The sequence below is a fragment of the Parus major genome, chromosome 4, assembly GCF_001522545.3.
Source record: "Parus major isolate Abel chromosome 4, Parus_major1.1, whole genome shotgun sequence".
NCBI lineage: Eukaryota > Metazoa > Chordata > Aves > Passeriformes > Paridae > Parus > Parus major.
Window position 1 is genome coordinate 39,996,877 of NC_031771.1, and position 16,264 is coordinate 40,013,140.

At 34.7% G+C, this 16,264-nt stretch overlaps 1 protein-coding gene across 5 annotated transcripts in view; it reads right to left on the reverse strand.

Annotated features, from left to right (window-relative positions):
- Positions 1-967: 967 nt before the first annotated feature.
- The window catches only part of MICU3 (mitochondrial calcium uptake family member 3), a 52,603-nt gene continuing 37,306 nt past the window's right edge, over positions 968-16,264 (reverse strand). For 4 of the 5 annotated variants that reach the window (XM_015624950.1, XM_015624948.3, XM_019006418.2 and 1 more), the window contains 3 exons: positions 12,528-12,636; positions 11,341-11,498; positions 968-3,217 (listed from right to left, as the gene is read on the reverse strand). In XM_015624950.1, coding sequence (XP_015480436.1) covers positions 3,107-3,217; positions 11,341-11,498; positions 12,528-12,636 — 378 coding nt within the window. In that variant the 3' untranslated portion in view covers positions 968-3,106. Of the gene's footprint in view, positions 3,218-8,426; positions 8,502-11,340; positions 11,499-12,527; positions 12,637-16,264 lie in introns of all 5 variants that reach the window. The other variant, XM_015624949.3, reaches the window with a different exon arrangement.

Sequence of the window (16,264 nt, forward strand, 5' to 3'; positions counted from 1 at the left end):
ACATCATTAGGTACTGATCATTGTATCACACAATGTTGTATCAAAGTGAAAAAATTCTGTATCCTTTTTTTTCCCATTTATTTCAATGCATTTGTATCCTGTTATTTAGGGGGTTTTTTATTTCTTTTTTATTATATTTTTTTATTTCTATAACTATAGAAACCAGGCAGTGTGACTAAAGAAAAGCTGAAAGTCACTGTTCAGTAATTTGGGTTTTTTTCTCGCTTCAGGCTGATAATGTTCTATGTCATACAAAGTGAGAATCTACAGTGGAAGGAGCTTGTATCCATTTACAGCTAAAATGTGCAAGGAGGGAAGCTACCACTGGGATCTTAAACACCAGCAGATTACCAGGGAGCAGCCTGCACTACAGGATATTCTGCCAGGAGCTGGGAGTTCACCACAGCTCAGGCAAAAGTTGGTTATTATCAAGGCTACCCACAGCTGTAGGTTTGCTAGTTCTCATTTTATCCAAGCTGGTCTGGGCATCTGTGGGCAGCTCCTAAGCTTCCTCTGAATATATTTACTTGCATTATTTCAGTTTTCTCAGCTTATAGATGAGAACAAGAGCTGGTTTTAAACAAAGCCTTAATTTACACAACTTTTCGCATCACATCAACATGCACATCTTCTGTGCTGCCAGGAATTCTGCAGATTTTGAATAAGGTTTTATTGAGCCCAGTGACTGTTGTTTATCCGAGGGGTGCCTCTACAGCAGATGGCATGTGCCATTACTGTACCTTGTTTTCAACTGTCCTTGCATTTTCAGGTCTTCTATGCAGAATTCTGTGGCTGAAAAGCAAAGCTATCTAAAGAAATGACTAAAAGAAGAAAACAAGTCTATTTTTTTGTGATGGTGAGATGCTCTAATTCAAAGCACTTACATATTCATGTTACCAAAAAAAAAAAAATAAAAAAAAATTATTATGACAAAAGAATTTGAATTATATACACTGCAAAGAAAATCAGTTTCGAGTGCATTTATTTTGAAATAAACAAGAATATTATATGTATATCTTCGTATTTATATTAAATAATATTATTAAACATGAAGAAAAAATAGTCTTAAAAACTAATCTGACACTTTCACATTCTATTTTATATTAAGTAACCATAGATAGGAAATATATAGAAAAATGCTAAAATTGCCTCAAGCCAGCCATAAAAGCAAAGTGCATTGTTGCCTGGGGCAGTGGAGGATCACAATGATGATGGTATTGCTGCTTCCTCTGAGGATCACTCCGAGTGTGCAGTCATGAATGAAAAGAAAGGATGGGAACACCTTCAGTGACCCCCAATGTTTTCTTCTCTTTGTCCTTCATCGCTGAAGTAGCAAAGTGGGTTTTGCACATGCTGACAAGAAGCAGTGAGCCGGTTTTGCGTACCGAGACGAAACATTGCATACAGTTGATTCCCCAAATGATCACACATATGTTCTGCTGTGTCAATTCAAGAACCTTTATCTCAATTTATTTATTTCTTGCTGTCAGTAGTTTAAGGACACCAAGGTGGAAATTTTGAATTTATTTATTGTGAAATATTAACTGAAGTATCATCCTTTGATAGTTTTCTGAACTGGCTTGGGTTTTGGGTTTTTTTTTTTTCTCAGATAAAAGCCACACTTATCACATATTTTTTCTACAATTCCCAGTGTGGAATTTCTTTAAAAAAAGCTTCTTTCTAATTTTGTTTTGATTTTTCTACCAGAGATATATCTTACTATAAATTAAGCATTTCTAAACTTAGGTGCACTGTTACACAGATGCCATACATGTATTCACATGACATATAGGATGGCAATTGAGCAACGTGTGCACTGAATAAAATTTCAAAGAGTTTTCTTTCATGATTTGTAGTAGTAAGATATTTAAACATTGTTTTAGTTCTTTTTTGATTGTCTGACTACCAAATATTTCTGCTTCTGATGATAATTTATTGACATTATTTGAAGTGTGTGTGTGTATTCAGCTGGAATTTTTTCAAGGCACAGTCTTTTCCTAAACAGACACAGATTTATCCAATGTCCAGTAAACCTTTTCAAAAAGGTTATAAAAAATATGTGTTCTTTTTTGTGTGGATTTAAATCCTACTACCTCACAATAATGTTAATAGGGAGTAAGGAAAAATGCTGTTGCTGAATAGCAAACAAGTATTATTCAGATAATATTACTTAGTGTTGTTCTGTACTGTGCATGCATTCATGTTTTGTTTTGTTTTTTTGTTTGACACAAACACAAGCTACTTATCTAGTTTTCAGATACAGCATTCCAGAGTAGCAAATTAGACAGCTATAATTTCTACTCAGTGCCACTTCATATAAAAGTGCACTATTCACAAGAAACACATGAATTTGTACTCTATCAGAAACATACCAGTGTATGGCAATAAAATTTATAATAAATACTACAAAGTGTGTGTTACATGAATTTTAACATTTTGACTTTTCTTTGACACAGTGCTTGTAAGACATCTTAAAATCTGTACTATTTTTTAAAGGATAAATGCATAAACATAATAATAAGACTTAGAGAATCTGAACATTATAGTTCATACAGTACTTTTCCTAGGTAAATACCTATCATTCACATTATAACCGTAACAGCTTTACTCTTGGTAAAATAATAGCCTCTAAGAGTTTAATTTTTCCATTCAACTCATATGTAATTGTTATGCTACTTAAGGTAGTCTCATTTTCAGTTTAGCACAAACTTGTAACAGTGCTCTTCTGAAAGTAAATTCACAGTCTAAGCTCATGCAGGCAGTTTCTCTTCACTGCCAAACATCTTCCTGCCCAGGTCTAAGACTTATTTTTGTTTCCTTTTAAATGATAAATTTATCTCAAAATAATCAAAAATAATATTCAAAAGGTATTCTTACAAAAGAAGGGTTCTCCCACTCACATGGCATAGTTAATTCATCAATTAAATAAAATACATACTGAAAAGTGGTTTTAAGAGTTGATGATCACTACACTAAGTGGAAAAGAAGTCCTGTGTTTTCTACTGCAGCTGGAAGATTCACCATTCACCTGGGTTAGTTTGTTCTTCATTAAGAATTCGTGGGAATAAATAATTCTACCCAGTGCAGATAATCCTGCTTTCTTCCTTTATCTCAGCATATCTCGTCTCCGAAATTGCTTCCATAGATCTCTGAGATGCTCACTGGTTACAGTCATCACACAAGAGTAATATTCCTTCCAACCATACTTTGGAGTCTCCTGTGAAAAGTGAAAAAACATACAATTGGAAAAAAGATACCATTCACTAAAGTCATTAATTCTACCTTAAGTTTTATTCAGACTCATACATACTAGATAGATGTTTTAATATTAAAATAATGAGAATTCAAATTTAGTTCTGTAAAATAAGAGTTATAAATCCATACATGTTAAGTATTCAAAAGGCATCCTCACCTCACAACACACAGTTAGCATTCAACAAATGGCCTAATTATATTAAAAGATGCAAGAAGGCATTTCCTCTTTATTCAGGCACGTCCAGCTCCCTCTCTAGTTTCGTTCCTTGATTCTTTGTATTGACACTGTACTAAAAAGTTCACCAATGACACCAAATAAGAAGCATAGAAAATTACTGATGTTCATTAAACTGAGGCACAGCAAATACCATATGGGCAGATGACATGAAAGCTTCTTTATATTATATTACCTTAATCATAAATTGCAGTTCAGCAACATGAATATTTGTCCACTGAATGGAGAGGAAAACTGGCCAAGGGCTGGCCTGGGAGATCCACTGCTCTGTGCTCTATGCTCCCTGTCATTATCACTGGATCTCATAATTTCTTCCACTGTTCCTAACTCCACAAGTCTATTCTCATAGTAGGTGTAAAAAATAGAAGTGGAGATACTAAGAATTAGAGCAAATGGGGAAAGAAACCACTTTCCTCCTAGTTTATATACTGAGCTTACACCACACGGTGTGGAATATCCCTTGGGCCAGTTGGGGTCAGTTGTGCTGGCTGTGTCCCCTCCCAACTCCTTGTGCACATCCAGCCCCCTTGCAGCTGGGGTGGGCTGAAAAGTCCTTGACTCTTTGTAAGTGCTGCTCATAGCAACCAGTATATCAGTGTATCATCAATAGAATTTCCATCCTGTATTTAACACACAGCTCTGTAGCAGCTACCAGGAAGAAAATTAACTCAGCTAAAACAGGACACATGGTGAGACTGTCCAGTACCTTGTTTTGGTTGAACTGAGTCAAAATGTTAAAGAAATTGCCACATTGCAGTGCATTAAAATCCACCATTAGACACTGAAACCTACATCTATTTATTCTTATCCCTCACTTTTTTAATTAAATAACATTGAAGTTTATAAAGAAGTTGTAGATATTCAGAACACAATTTAATCACAGTAGTATATTATGCAGACATAATTGAAATACTAGAAACCATACTTAGATGAATGCATGATTTAGCTGATACTTATAGTCAATCTCATGAAAAATTGTATAACTTGCAAATTGAAGTGCATTATTTAACAAAAGCATATTCAGTTTATTAACCTATGCTTTAAGATATGCACTTATTTTTTATTTTATGAAACAACTCCAGAGAAATGTTCATAAAAGTCATTAAAAGAAATTCTGAGATACACTATTCATCTACTTATTTCTAAATTGTGCAATATTGTATCTACTCTCAGTGTACCAAATGCACAACAAGGAACAGCTTGTCCACACATTCTGCAATTCTTTCATGTTTCACTGGAACATTCTCCTCTCACTGTAACCAGGTATGTTTTTAAGCTTCTTGTCAGGTTTAGGATCAAAAGCCCAAGTTCTGCAATTTCCAATTACTTTTGTAAGACGGTGTGTAATCACATGCTTCTCACCTCTCTTCTTTAGAGAAGAGGTAAGCAAAATTCTCTTCTAACAGTATGCAACAGCCTCTTTTGTTTTTTTTTTTAAAGCTGTCTTTTACACTAGATGCATTCAATTGCTGTGTACTAGGAAAGTATAGAAATTAAAAGCTTTAAAAAGATTAGCTAAATGAAAAATTTAATCTCACTTGCCAGAATAAAGTGTTTACAGAAGACAGCAATTTACAGTTGAAATAGCTGGAAATGAAGTTCTGAATCTATGCTTCAGTTTTTCATGTCTTTTTCAAAATAAATTTCCTTCCTCACTCACTCTCAAGGTACTATTTTCAGCTATTAACTATTACCTCCTGAAAGCTTTTAAGCAGAAATTTTGAAAACCCACAATATTCAGAACATATAGAAATCAGGTATTTTAATACAAAAAAAAATCTTGAGATTCTCAGAAAATTACTAGTACAAAGTTACTAGAAATTATTTTCTAGATTTCCATTGATGTAATAATTACTTCCAATACTTCAGTAATCAATAGTATCACAGTTATGGCCTAAATATCTATTACAGTTACTGAGCACATGACTAGTTTAGCAAGCAGTATTTTAGATGGACTTGAATCCCTTTGTAAGTCTGTCTCTAGCATCCCTTTTTGGAAATTAACTTTGAAAGGGCTTTGTTAGAAATTTCCTAGATAATCCTTTCACAAGACATTCAAAAGCAGGGCTCTTCTCTGTGCTCTGTCAGGCAGCTCTCCACAAACATGTTTCTTCACTTCTCCCTGCAGTGTATGCAAAGAAGTACCTGCCAATGCCAAGTCAGGCTGGGTGCCCTGCAAGGACCACACACAGCTGTTCCCCTAGGAGAAATCTGCATTATTTATTATAAGGGTACAACATTCTTTACACTGTGGAGTAAAGGCATTAGTGCCTTTATGCATTATCATGCATTAGAGACATGTGAGGTACAGCACAATGTGCTGTTTATTGCTTTTCAGAATGCAGATTCAAAGCAGGGTATAATCTATGGCAAGCATGCCAAGTATCTTAATCTCCTTCACCAGACTTCTACATTTACCATCGAAAAGCACAATACTTCAAAGCACAAGGAACTGTACATATATATTTGGAAAAAAGTAAAATTAATAGTAGTTGTACTGCACCTAACTGTGGGATATAGTTGAAGGTGATTTTTGTATTTCATGTACATTTATGTGCTTCTTTGGACATCAGAATGAAATTTAATTACCTGTTGTAACTGTTCAATGTAAAATCCGCAATAATTCCATTTTTATTATCTTTTCAATTTATAAACTAAATGGAAAATAATGATTTTTACAATGATGTACATCCACTTCCACTGCACAATGTGTGGCAAAGACAGAACTATCTCTGTTCAACTCCACAGTACTTTTGCCAAATCACTTCACATACCTTGGCTAAATTTTTCATTTCCATTAGTAGAAGTTTATGATAAATCTGAAGAAATATTATGAGTTATGCAATGTTTTGGACAAAAAGGAACTCTGAACAGCCAACAACTGGTTATGTCACTGTAACACCTGGGCTTGTTCTCAGAGGTCTTTTCTGACCTTAACAATTCTGTGACTGACTCCTGATAAGAGACAAGAAGTAGTTGCTCAGGTGAAGAGCAGTAGCAAACTAATGTGTCAGCAGGGAAGAAAGAATTTTATATATGCAAGGCTTACATTGTACTCTTCAGTGCAACAGGTATTTGATTCAGACCTACCCAAGCAAGCTTAGGTACAAGAATTTTTGTTATATCAGAGCTCCAGGTGGGAAGAAGAGCAGGGCACATAACTAGTGGCCTCTATATTAACTCAGTGAGGTGCCTGTAGCCAAGCCCATGCCCTGAAAAATAACATGGTTTCTTCTGATTCCAAATGGGTTGTGTAGATGTACTATAATTCAAATTTTTTTTGAGAATGACTTTATACAGAATGAACAACATCTCTCCTCATAAATCTCCGTGGTACATTTTTCCCAGTTTACATCATCTCTCATATGAATTAATTAATTTAATGTCTGAATTTAGATCTGACAAGATGTTGATGTATGTATACTTGATGCTTTTACCACAGTCTCTCTTTCTGTCACCAAGATAATTTTATTAGGTTTGTTGATTAGATACTGGATTATTTTGTGTCACTGCATTTTCTTCCACTTGGTCACATACCCTTCACTGAAATTATTAGGGAAGTATCATGACTGTGCACCATTTTGCCAGTTTCCTGTAAGAGCTGTTTCATGTTTTGAAAAGTTTACAGTTTAAATAATACTTAACATGAAACTGCAATATGGGTTTTGACAAAAAGACAAAGTACTGCTAATAACTATTTTTAAAAATACATGAAAAAAGAAGAAAGGCAGCTTTGAAAGTCAAAAGTTTCAAAGATATAAAGATACATAAGATTAAAATAAAGCCATGACTTCCTTTCATGCGACTAGTAACTTGGATTACTAAATTATTGTTAAAACTACTTTATTAGTCATTTACTCTTCCCATTAGTAGAGAAATGGTGGAGAAACCAGATGCTTTGTTAAGATCAAATTTCCTCTTATGTCCCTGACATATTAGTACAATGCTTCAGTATTAGGGTATAGTATTGAACAAAAAAATCTCAGATTAATATTGTGCCTCAGAATTAAAAACAGCAGGGGAATGACAGTCAAACCCTCCTGGCTCAGGAGCATGAGATGTGCTGGACCCCTCTGAGGGTCACTCAGAGCAGACCACTGGCCGTGGGGCCTTGTTTGTCATGGTGTACATCTCTTTGCACCTCCCCTTGGTAAAAATCTGGGAGCCAACAGCCATCATCGCAACTCCTGCAAAGGCTTTACATGGAAACAGGAAAAACCCCTCAATAGCACAGGAACAAACTCCTCCTTTATGTGAAGAAGAGAAATGTCTACTAACACAGATGTTACTGTGTTAGTAATGTCTACTAATGTCCCCTGTGTGACAAACAGTTTCACAGGTTGGCTCCAGAACCTGCACACCTCAGTTTTCACACTGAAATCCACAGTACAACTCAACTGTACGAGTGGACGTTCATGTAGCAGACACGTGGAAATGGCCATTTTTGGCTCAATTAATGCTGCATTAAATTGCTGGTACAGCATTAATTGAGCCAAAAATACATCATTTCTTTTAAGAATGTAGCAGTATAAATCAAAGCAGAATCAAGTCACTAAGAGTCGGAAAAATCTGCCACTACAATCTTCTGATAAATACTTTATAGGTACCTGAGAAATTACTTAAAAAGAGATAATAGGACAGACATAAAACAGCAACAGAAACTATGAAAAAATACTTTTCCTCATTTCAAACACAGTAAGTACAAAATCACAGCTGGCTCACAGAACAGTGACAGTGTAAGTCAGTCATTACCAACTCCAGGATAAAATTCAATTGCTTCAGTCAAAAACACAATGTGATGCCTCGAGCTACTACATTGCTTGCAGTCATACAACCTATTGCTGAGTTTTGGAACAGGAAACAAAGCAGTGACAGTTCAACAATCAGCCATTCCTGCAGGCATGCCAGCACACTCAGACTGGTGGCTAACACATACCGTCATTTATCTGCTATAGAGCTCCTTCCTCACGCAGGATTTGAAAGTGGTATACCTCTGTATAGGTTTGTAGCCCTGTGGAGCAGAAGATGGAGAAGTGTGCAGATGCAGACAACACGTGAAGGCAGCCAGGGGTAAGCATAAGACAACGGTATCATGAAAATACAAAAAATGGCTTTAATTGACAAATAGCTAGGAGATACAGTACAGTATGTGTTAGGCAAAATGTTTATCATTTAGTCATTAAGTTCCAAGTCTTCCAGTTTAAAAATGGAATTTTTAAAGGAAAAGGAATATTTTTATATATTTTTAGATTTGAAAAAGAAAGGGAAATAACTAACGAAACAGAAAGCAAAAAAAAGCTTTTCATGTCTGAACATTTTTAATTAGTTTATGGCAATACTCTGACTGACCACTTGATGGCAGCTTAACATATGAGTTTGCTTTGAGCTACTAAAACAAAAACAAAGGTTTCAGGCTGTGCTACAAAACTGCAGGAAAAGAGAAATTTCATTTGCTAAAGTCTTTAGGACATTTACATTTCCAAAAACATATCTAAATTTTGTATTAAAATGAACATTTATTGTGCTCCTATAAGAGGAAGTACCTGACCCTCCTGAAGTTTTTAAGTTCAAGGCTAAGCTGTTAAATAGGACAAACCTGCTACATACTGACTGATGTTTCAGAACAGCATTTTCATTGGACTTGTGTGACTCTTTGCTCTTAAACAGGTTCACTTTAGTCTGGCTATAAAACCACAAAATGCCCTTTTCAAAATACATGGTCCCAGTACCAAATCCTCTAACAGCCTCAAGATTCTGGGCAAACATAATTAGTGAAACAATTAAAAAGGTAGAATTGCTAAGTACAAGATGTTAAATGTAAAACCATACTTCAAATCATAGGCTGATTTGCAACAGTTATTTTGGGATGTTTTTAGAGAGATAATCAGACACACTAAGTTAATTGGCAGATATTAACTGGGGAATACTTAATAAAATCAGGCATTTATACTTCATAAAGGGGTTCAGATTTCTCATGGCCAAGATTTCTATGTCGCTACAAAATTCTGAATAAGCTGAAGCCTTTAAATTCTTGTATCTATATGATGAAACTGACTGAATTTTCATATAGATTCAAAACAGTTATTGATAAAGAATAGGTTAGTAATTTGTTAGTTTTGATTTAGCACAAGACAACATTTACAATCCTCCACATTGTAGGAGCAAGAAGGCGAAGTCTTACTTGTTTTAGACACATTAAATACTCTGCAACTTTTCACATACAAACAATAGGAAGCAATTAATGACACTTTCCATCAGTTTGTTCTGGGAATAAGGTTCTTAGGCATTTTCTACTTGTCATTCTAAATCAAGATTGAAGTGGGTGGGGAGTGTTTTTTAAGGCAAAATTTTTGCAGAATTTTTACTATTATCCACTCTTGGAAAAAAAATGGTTTGTGTGACACTTATGAAACTTACTGGAAATTGTAGTTCCTCAATTTACTACTAAAATTGTAATACTCCTGATTAGTGAAGAGAATGCATTTAAATGAATTACAGGACCAAATCACAATTGTCTCTTATAGAGAGATACCTCCTATATGGAGATGTCCAGTATTTAACTTAACTTAGAATTAGACTTCATGAAAGACTGTGTTATTCTTCTGAATACTGGCTATTCTTTATAGTTCTTTTACAGTCCACTGGAATATTTCATAGTAGTCCAGGCAAAAGCAATATACATATGTAAGACTGAATAGTGCTGGATGATACAGATTCTTAAAATTATATATGATTTCTGTCATGCATTTTGTGAAATAGAACATGTAATAAATACAAGAATTACTTAGTAAGCAGACTGTTTGCTGGTTAAATTAACATACACTGCACATTTACAATTAGTAAACAATTAAAACATATAGCTGAACAGCTTGGAACGATTGTGAAACAATCATCATTACCACACCATAATAAAAGGAATTGAGGACCAACAAGTAAATAATTTTGATACAAATACAGTGGTTGTTTTCCACATTGTATGTTTGATCATAATATTACAGAAATAACAAGTAAACTATAAGACTCAACACCACTTCACAGAAAGTTCTAAAATTCCATTTAGGAACCTAACTAAAATTAACTAAAATTACAGAAAACATACTGAAATGTGACTTTTGGAACCACAATACAGTTTAAGGTTTATGTCTCAGCAATAAAGCAATAAGGTTGGTAGTTAGAACACCATTTTACATTTAGTTGAAAATGTTAACACCTGTCATGAAGAAAAAAAAAAAATGACTGCAAGTAATTTCCTGCTGTCTAGCTTATTATAATTGAATATTAGATGCGGGGTTTAATTATTAAAATCAGCTCTAAACTAGAACACAGCATTGTTCAGCACCACTTCACTAATTTTTATTTGAAAATTAAAATTACCTTCTGCTGCAATTCTTTCCAACTGTCATTATAAACACTTGGTTTTTATATAATGTTTTACAAGAGTTGACCTTTAAACTTCTTGAGCTTGAGAGAGACAAATTCTCTTTTCTCTGCACACAGTATAGACATAATTGCTCTCGTTGTTAAAATTCCTAATGCTAATCTGTTAATCACACAATACAGAAGAAATGACAGTATACAGGGGATTTCTCATCTCCTGTTTGGTTTGCACATTGTAAAGGTACATCACATCCTCTAAGAATTACTTTCTAACAAAAAAAAAATTAAGAATTTAAGAAGGATTTTATCTTACAGATTGTTTCAGTATTTCTATAAAATGTATGTCTTAAATGTATGTCATAAAACGTATGTCATAAAATGTATTTCTTTAAACATATGCACTGGTGCTACAGATGCTAAAGTAGAGGTAAGTAGCAAAATCAACTAAAATAACTAAAAATTAGAATCCTTACCCTAAACCCTCGATTGAGTCTGTCTTTCATAATGCCGATAAATTCTTTATAACTCAACTGGTCATCTCTGTCTACATCAAAAATCTTGAACACTGTGTTCACCAAATGTGGTGAGAGCTTCACACCTGTAGCTACGTACACAGCACGCTTGAATTCATCTGCATAAAGACAACAACAGAAAAAAAAATAAAAAGGTCAATTTAAGGGTACTTTGTGAACAGCATATTATGAAATATAAGTAAACTTTTAACTTGAGTTTTCACATTTAAATACTCAAATATATGAAAAAGTGAAAATTAGGTCTGAATTTCACAGTTCTAAACCAAGTAGTTCTTAACTGATAAAAAATGACACTGCCTAATTGGTGCCAATTATTTTACAAAAAAGGTAACAATCTACAGATTAGTAGAATGCTATATTACATACATTCTATATGTTATCTATAGTACAGAATGTTACTATACTATGAGCAATAACAAAATTAGAAAATCATATTATAATTAAACCTATGTTACATATATGGCATTTACTTATTTGACATAAAACAGAACCCAAGAAATAGAGCACAGAGAAAATGATACAATCCCTTGGTACGGCCACATGAGGTAGGACCATGCTGGTGTTACATGGTCAGAGCCATGAAGAGGCTATTTGAGGAGAGAGCACACAAGTCTGATCACTTTGCATATTTATCTTGTGTTCCCTGAGCATCACAACTGGAATAGGTTTTGTTATGGATTTTAGTAGGTACATACATGCCCAGTTCTTTCAGTACCCACTGACTAATTTGTTAAAAACCTGTCTGATCTCTCTTTGGACCTTCTGACACTGTTTCCTTCTACAGCCTTTGTAGAAGGCCAAGTTTCAGATGCTCACTGTGTAAATAAATGCTTTTGTTTGCCTTAATCTAATCTCTCACCAGTGTCATCAACTGCCTCTTAACTCCTGTATTGTAGGATTTGATGGACAACTATTCTGCATTCAGCTTGTACACCACTTAGATGACTTTGCACAATATCTCTTATGAGATGACCAAGCCTTTTCCTCTCAAAGCTGTAGTCGTAGCATCTTTAGCCTTTTACTGGAAGCATTAAAACTAGAAAATAGGAAATACAAAACATTTTTGCATTTTTGTCAACAGTTCTACATGGATATCAATGCATTTTTATAAAAATACAGATACTTACCTTGACCTATGGAACGACTTGCAAAATTATACATTTGCATTGCAATTGTAAAGTCTTCTAGATTGTTCAAAAACTGAAAAAATGATCTAAATTCTTCAAATGTGATACCCTAAAAACCAGAAAAACAATAAGCACTGTAAGAATTATTAGTAGTAATAGCAACTGAATAAACAAACTTTGCAATTATATATATCTACTTTATTTAAGAACAGATACCACACCCATTTAAAAAAAGGCTTTGTAGTAAAAGTCAATAAAGTAGAGAATTGGTATTTCTTGAGGAATGCAGTTTGCTTTCCCCTCTGTGGCTGCAACAAGACAGCAATTCTCACCAGAGCACTCAAAAATGCTGTTCCATTGCTGAGGGCAATTTTTAAGAATTCCAGGATTATTACAATATGGTAGTCAATACTAACAATAAAAAGTCTAGGTTTAGATGAACATTGGACTATGTTTACTACTGAAAACCTGCAAACCGCTATCATGCATATATGAGTGTATGTGCTCATATAAATACATTGCATGATTCATAAATGTATGTTATGATCTACCTTAAGGCTGTACTTCAGGGTGAAATCTTTACATATCCAGATTTAGATACCCAAGCCTCTTCAGCTGAGGGTTTGCAAGTACTGCAAGGTTTGTCCAGCTTTTTAAAAAATCAATTGCATGACCAGACTTTAGAATATCTTCTGTGAAAGTTTCACTGATAGTGTTCTTGTTAAAAGAGATTATCTTCATTACTTGTAATACTTGTTCTCTCAATTTAGATTGAGATCCGAAGATTTGATAAACTATCTCTAAATTAGTTCTGAAAGAGACCTGAAAATGAGACTTTGAACTAAGCCAGAATTCCCATTGGTCTCAGCCATTCTGAACATGGAATGGCATTCTTTGTCAAACCTTGATCTCCCTGGACTCCTTTAACTATAACTCCTGCCTATTTTTCTATTTGCTTTTATTCTATTAACCTATTTAAGTACTTGTGTCTGAAAATGTTTGAAGGCAATAGTAAGACTGTGAGCCTTTCTGTTCAAACTAAAACATTGACCTATGTCTCTCCTGAAACATATACATAGTCTTTACAGTATGGTGGAACACATAAAACATGCAAATGTTGGTTTGTGCCCAAGGAGAACATGGCAGAGGTTGGATGCTAACCCATATGAAACAACAAGGATTGTGGAAAATATGGAAAGCAGCATAAGCATAATATTGTTATAACAGAAGAATTTAATAGGTCTCCACACACTTGAGATGTAAACCCCTGCTTAACCACTAGCTAAGATTTATAAATTCTTCGGTGAGCTTGGTCTGTCCCATCATGACTTGCTTTCCTCAACAAGCAGGTCCTTCACAATTGGGAGGAAACCCTCATTTACACAAGAAGAACCACCACCTTATGTAAATTTTTATCTTAAAAACTTAATTTAGAATTATCAATACTATCTTTTTTTTTCATTGCATTTGACACTATTATTTTATATGTCCAAGTTTAGTTCTTGCACTGTGTTTAGGCTGAAAACTCTGTGCGACTGGAATAACTGCCATGCATTTTTGAAATTCCTAGACCAGTCAAAATTCATTTCTCAGCTAGAAGCCTGAGGTACTATGGCAAATCAGCAATTGTAGTGAACATCCACCCAAGTCTTAAGCTGAAATTTTAAGTTGACAAATCCTTTAATGTGCACTGATTTGTCTGTAAAAATTCTGGATGAACAAAACAAATGTAAGAGGTCAGGCTACTCTAAAAATCTTATTTCTGTGCTTGACTTTTTCTTTTCCTAATAAACTGTCTCTTCCTCATCCCTCAAGTTTCCTGGCTTTTACTCTCCCAATTGTCTCCCTGATTCTGCTGGTGGGGGAGTGAGCAAATGGCTAGGTAGGGCTTGGTCAATGGCTGGGGTTAAACCATGACAAAAAAAGGAAGCTAATTATTTTATTTGCATGGACAGATTATATTTTACTACAACAAAGAAAACTCAGATTAATTAACTATTTAATGCTGCTAAAAATGCACAGGCTTTCTTCAGGAGCTGATATCTGTAGTAATTCATGATGCCAGCTTACATGAATCACTGCTTGGCATCTATTTAGTAAAAGGAGGAAGACATCCTGTGAGCAGGCAGCATGCCAACTGAACATTTTAACATGATTACAATATGACAAAAGATCATCATGCTGCTTTAGTGGCATCTTCATACAGTACCATGAAAGATTAACACTGCCAACTGTGAGAGTACAGGCCTATTACTTTACATTCTCGACTAATTTCTCCTCATAATGGAACCCTCTGGTTGGTATTAGTATTGCAGCATATCACCATCATGAAATAGAGAGCAAACTTTATAATTTTCAAATTATAATGTCATGACAAGAGTCAAAAAATGTGACAACATTTGAACAACGTGAACAACACCTCCATGGCAGTAAGAGTCCTATTTTTAAAAATCTGTGGCCAGAGTGAGAGATGTAGTGACAGCACATTTACCAAGCCAATGCTCCAAAGTTGTGAAATACAGCAATGTCTTGTTTCACTTAATGGAGGTATAGCATGTGACATAGAGACACATGGCACCCACCCAGTGCCACAACATTCCCAAACACAGCAAAAAAGCAATTCTGTAACTGAGTGACAAAGCTTTCTACATGGAAATTTTCCTTAACTGATGGTTCCACCAGAGACCAAGAAGAGGAAACTACAATGGAATACTTAGATTGGAAGACTTAGAGATGAACTTCAAAGACTACTACTTTGTGTTCAAAAGTGTCTGTATATTTACTTAACTGCACCTTTGACATTCAAAGTATTTCTCTACAACTGTCATTATTTTTCAGTTTCCCAAGTGATACTTACATTATTGTTTCTACACAAAACCCAAAGAGATAGGTGTTGGGTTTTTTTTAGATTTACATCTGGAACCATGCAGTTATAGCAGCTCTGTTGCACAGTCTTGGCTCTGAATATTGAAAGCTGCACAAACCTTTTACAGCTGATTGATCTGAGCACCTCAGTGCCTAGAACAGGCTTGGAAAGGGTGACTGAGCAGGAACTCTGATCCCAATCTTACCACTTCATCTGACACCTAATCTGGTTGAAAGACACAGCCCTGCTTTCCCAGCTATATTTAACACTCAGTGGCCCTAACTGCTGTACAACCACAGGAAGAATCCAGATTGCTGAAACTGTTGATTTTTGGAGTGTATTTCTGTCAGGTCAGTTGACTGATCTTATTTACTGTGAAGACTGAAATTACCATGTCATTTCTCAAATAAAAACAAAACCCAAGCAAACTGTTCAAACTGATTTCTTTTCTTTGTGAGCTCTGCTATCAATGCTATTAAAGGATATAGCTATTGAAAGTTAGCTTTCTAGTGCAGATTAATCTGATCTTCTCTAAACACAAACAGAAGAAGCATATCCAAAACAACCCTTGTTTGAAGGGCTACTTTTCATGTTATCCTATAGATTATCACTGATGCATAGTTGCCACTGAATTTCTTTCAGATACACTTCTGACAACATATTTGTTCTTAAACAAATTAAGGAGTATCCACCTCTTAAACTTTACTGTTTATATTATCATTTCTGTCTCTGCAGTCATTAAAAAACCCTCACACCCAAGAATAATTACAAGCTATCCATTAATAGGACTATAAAAAAAGAGATAAAATGTGATGTTATTTCAGAGGGAGGGAGGGAGGGAAGGCAAGAAGAAAGGAAGAAAGGAAGAAAG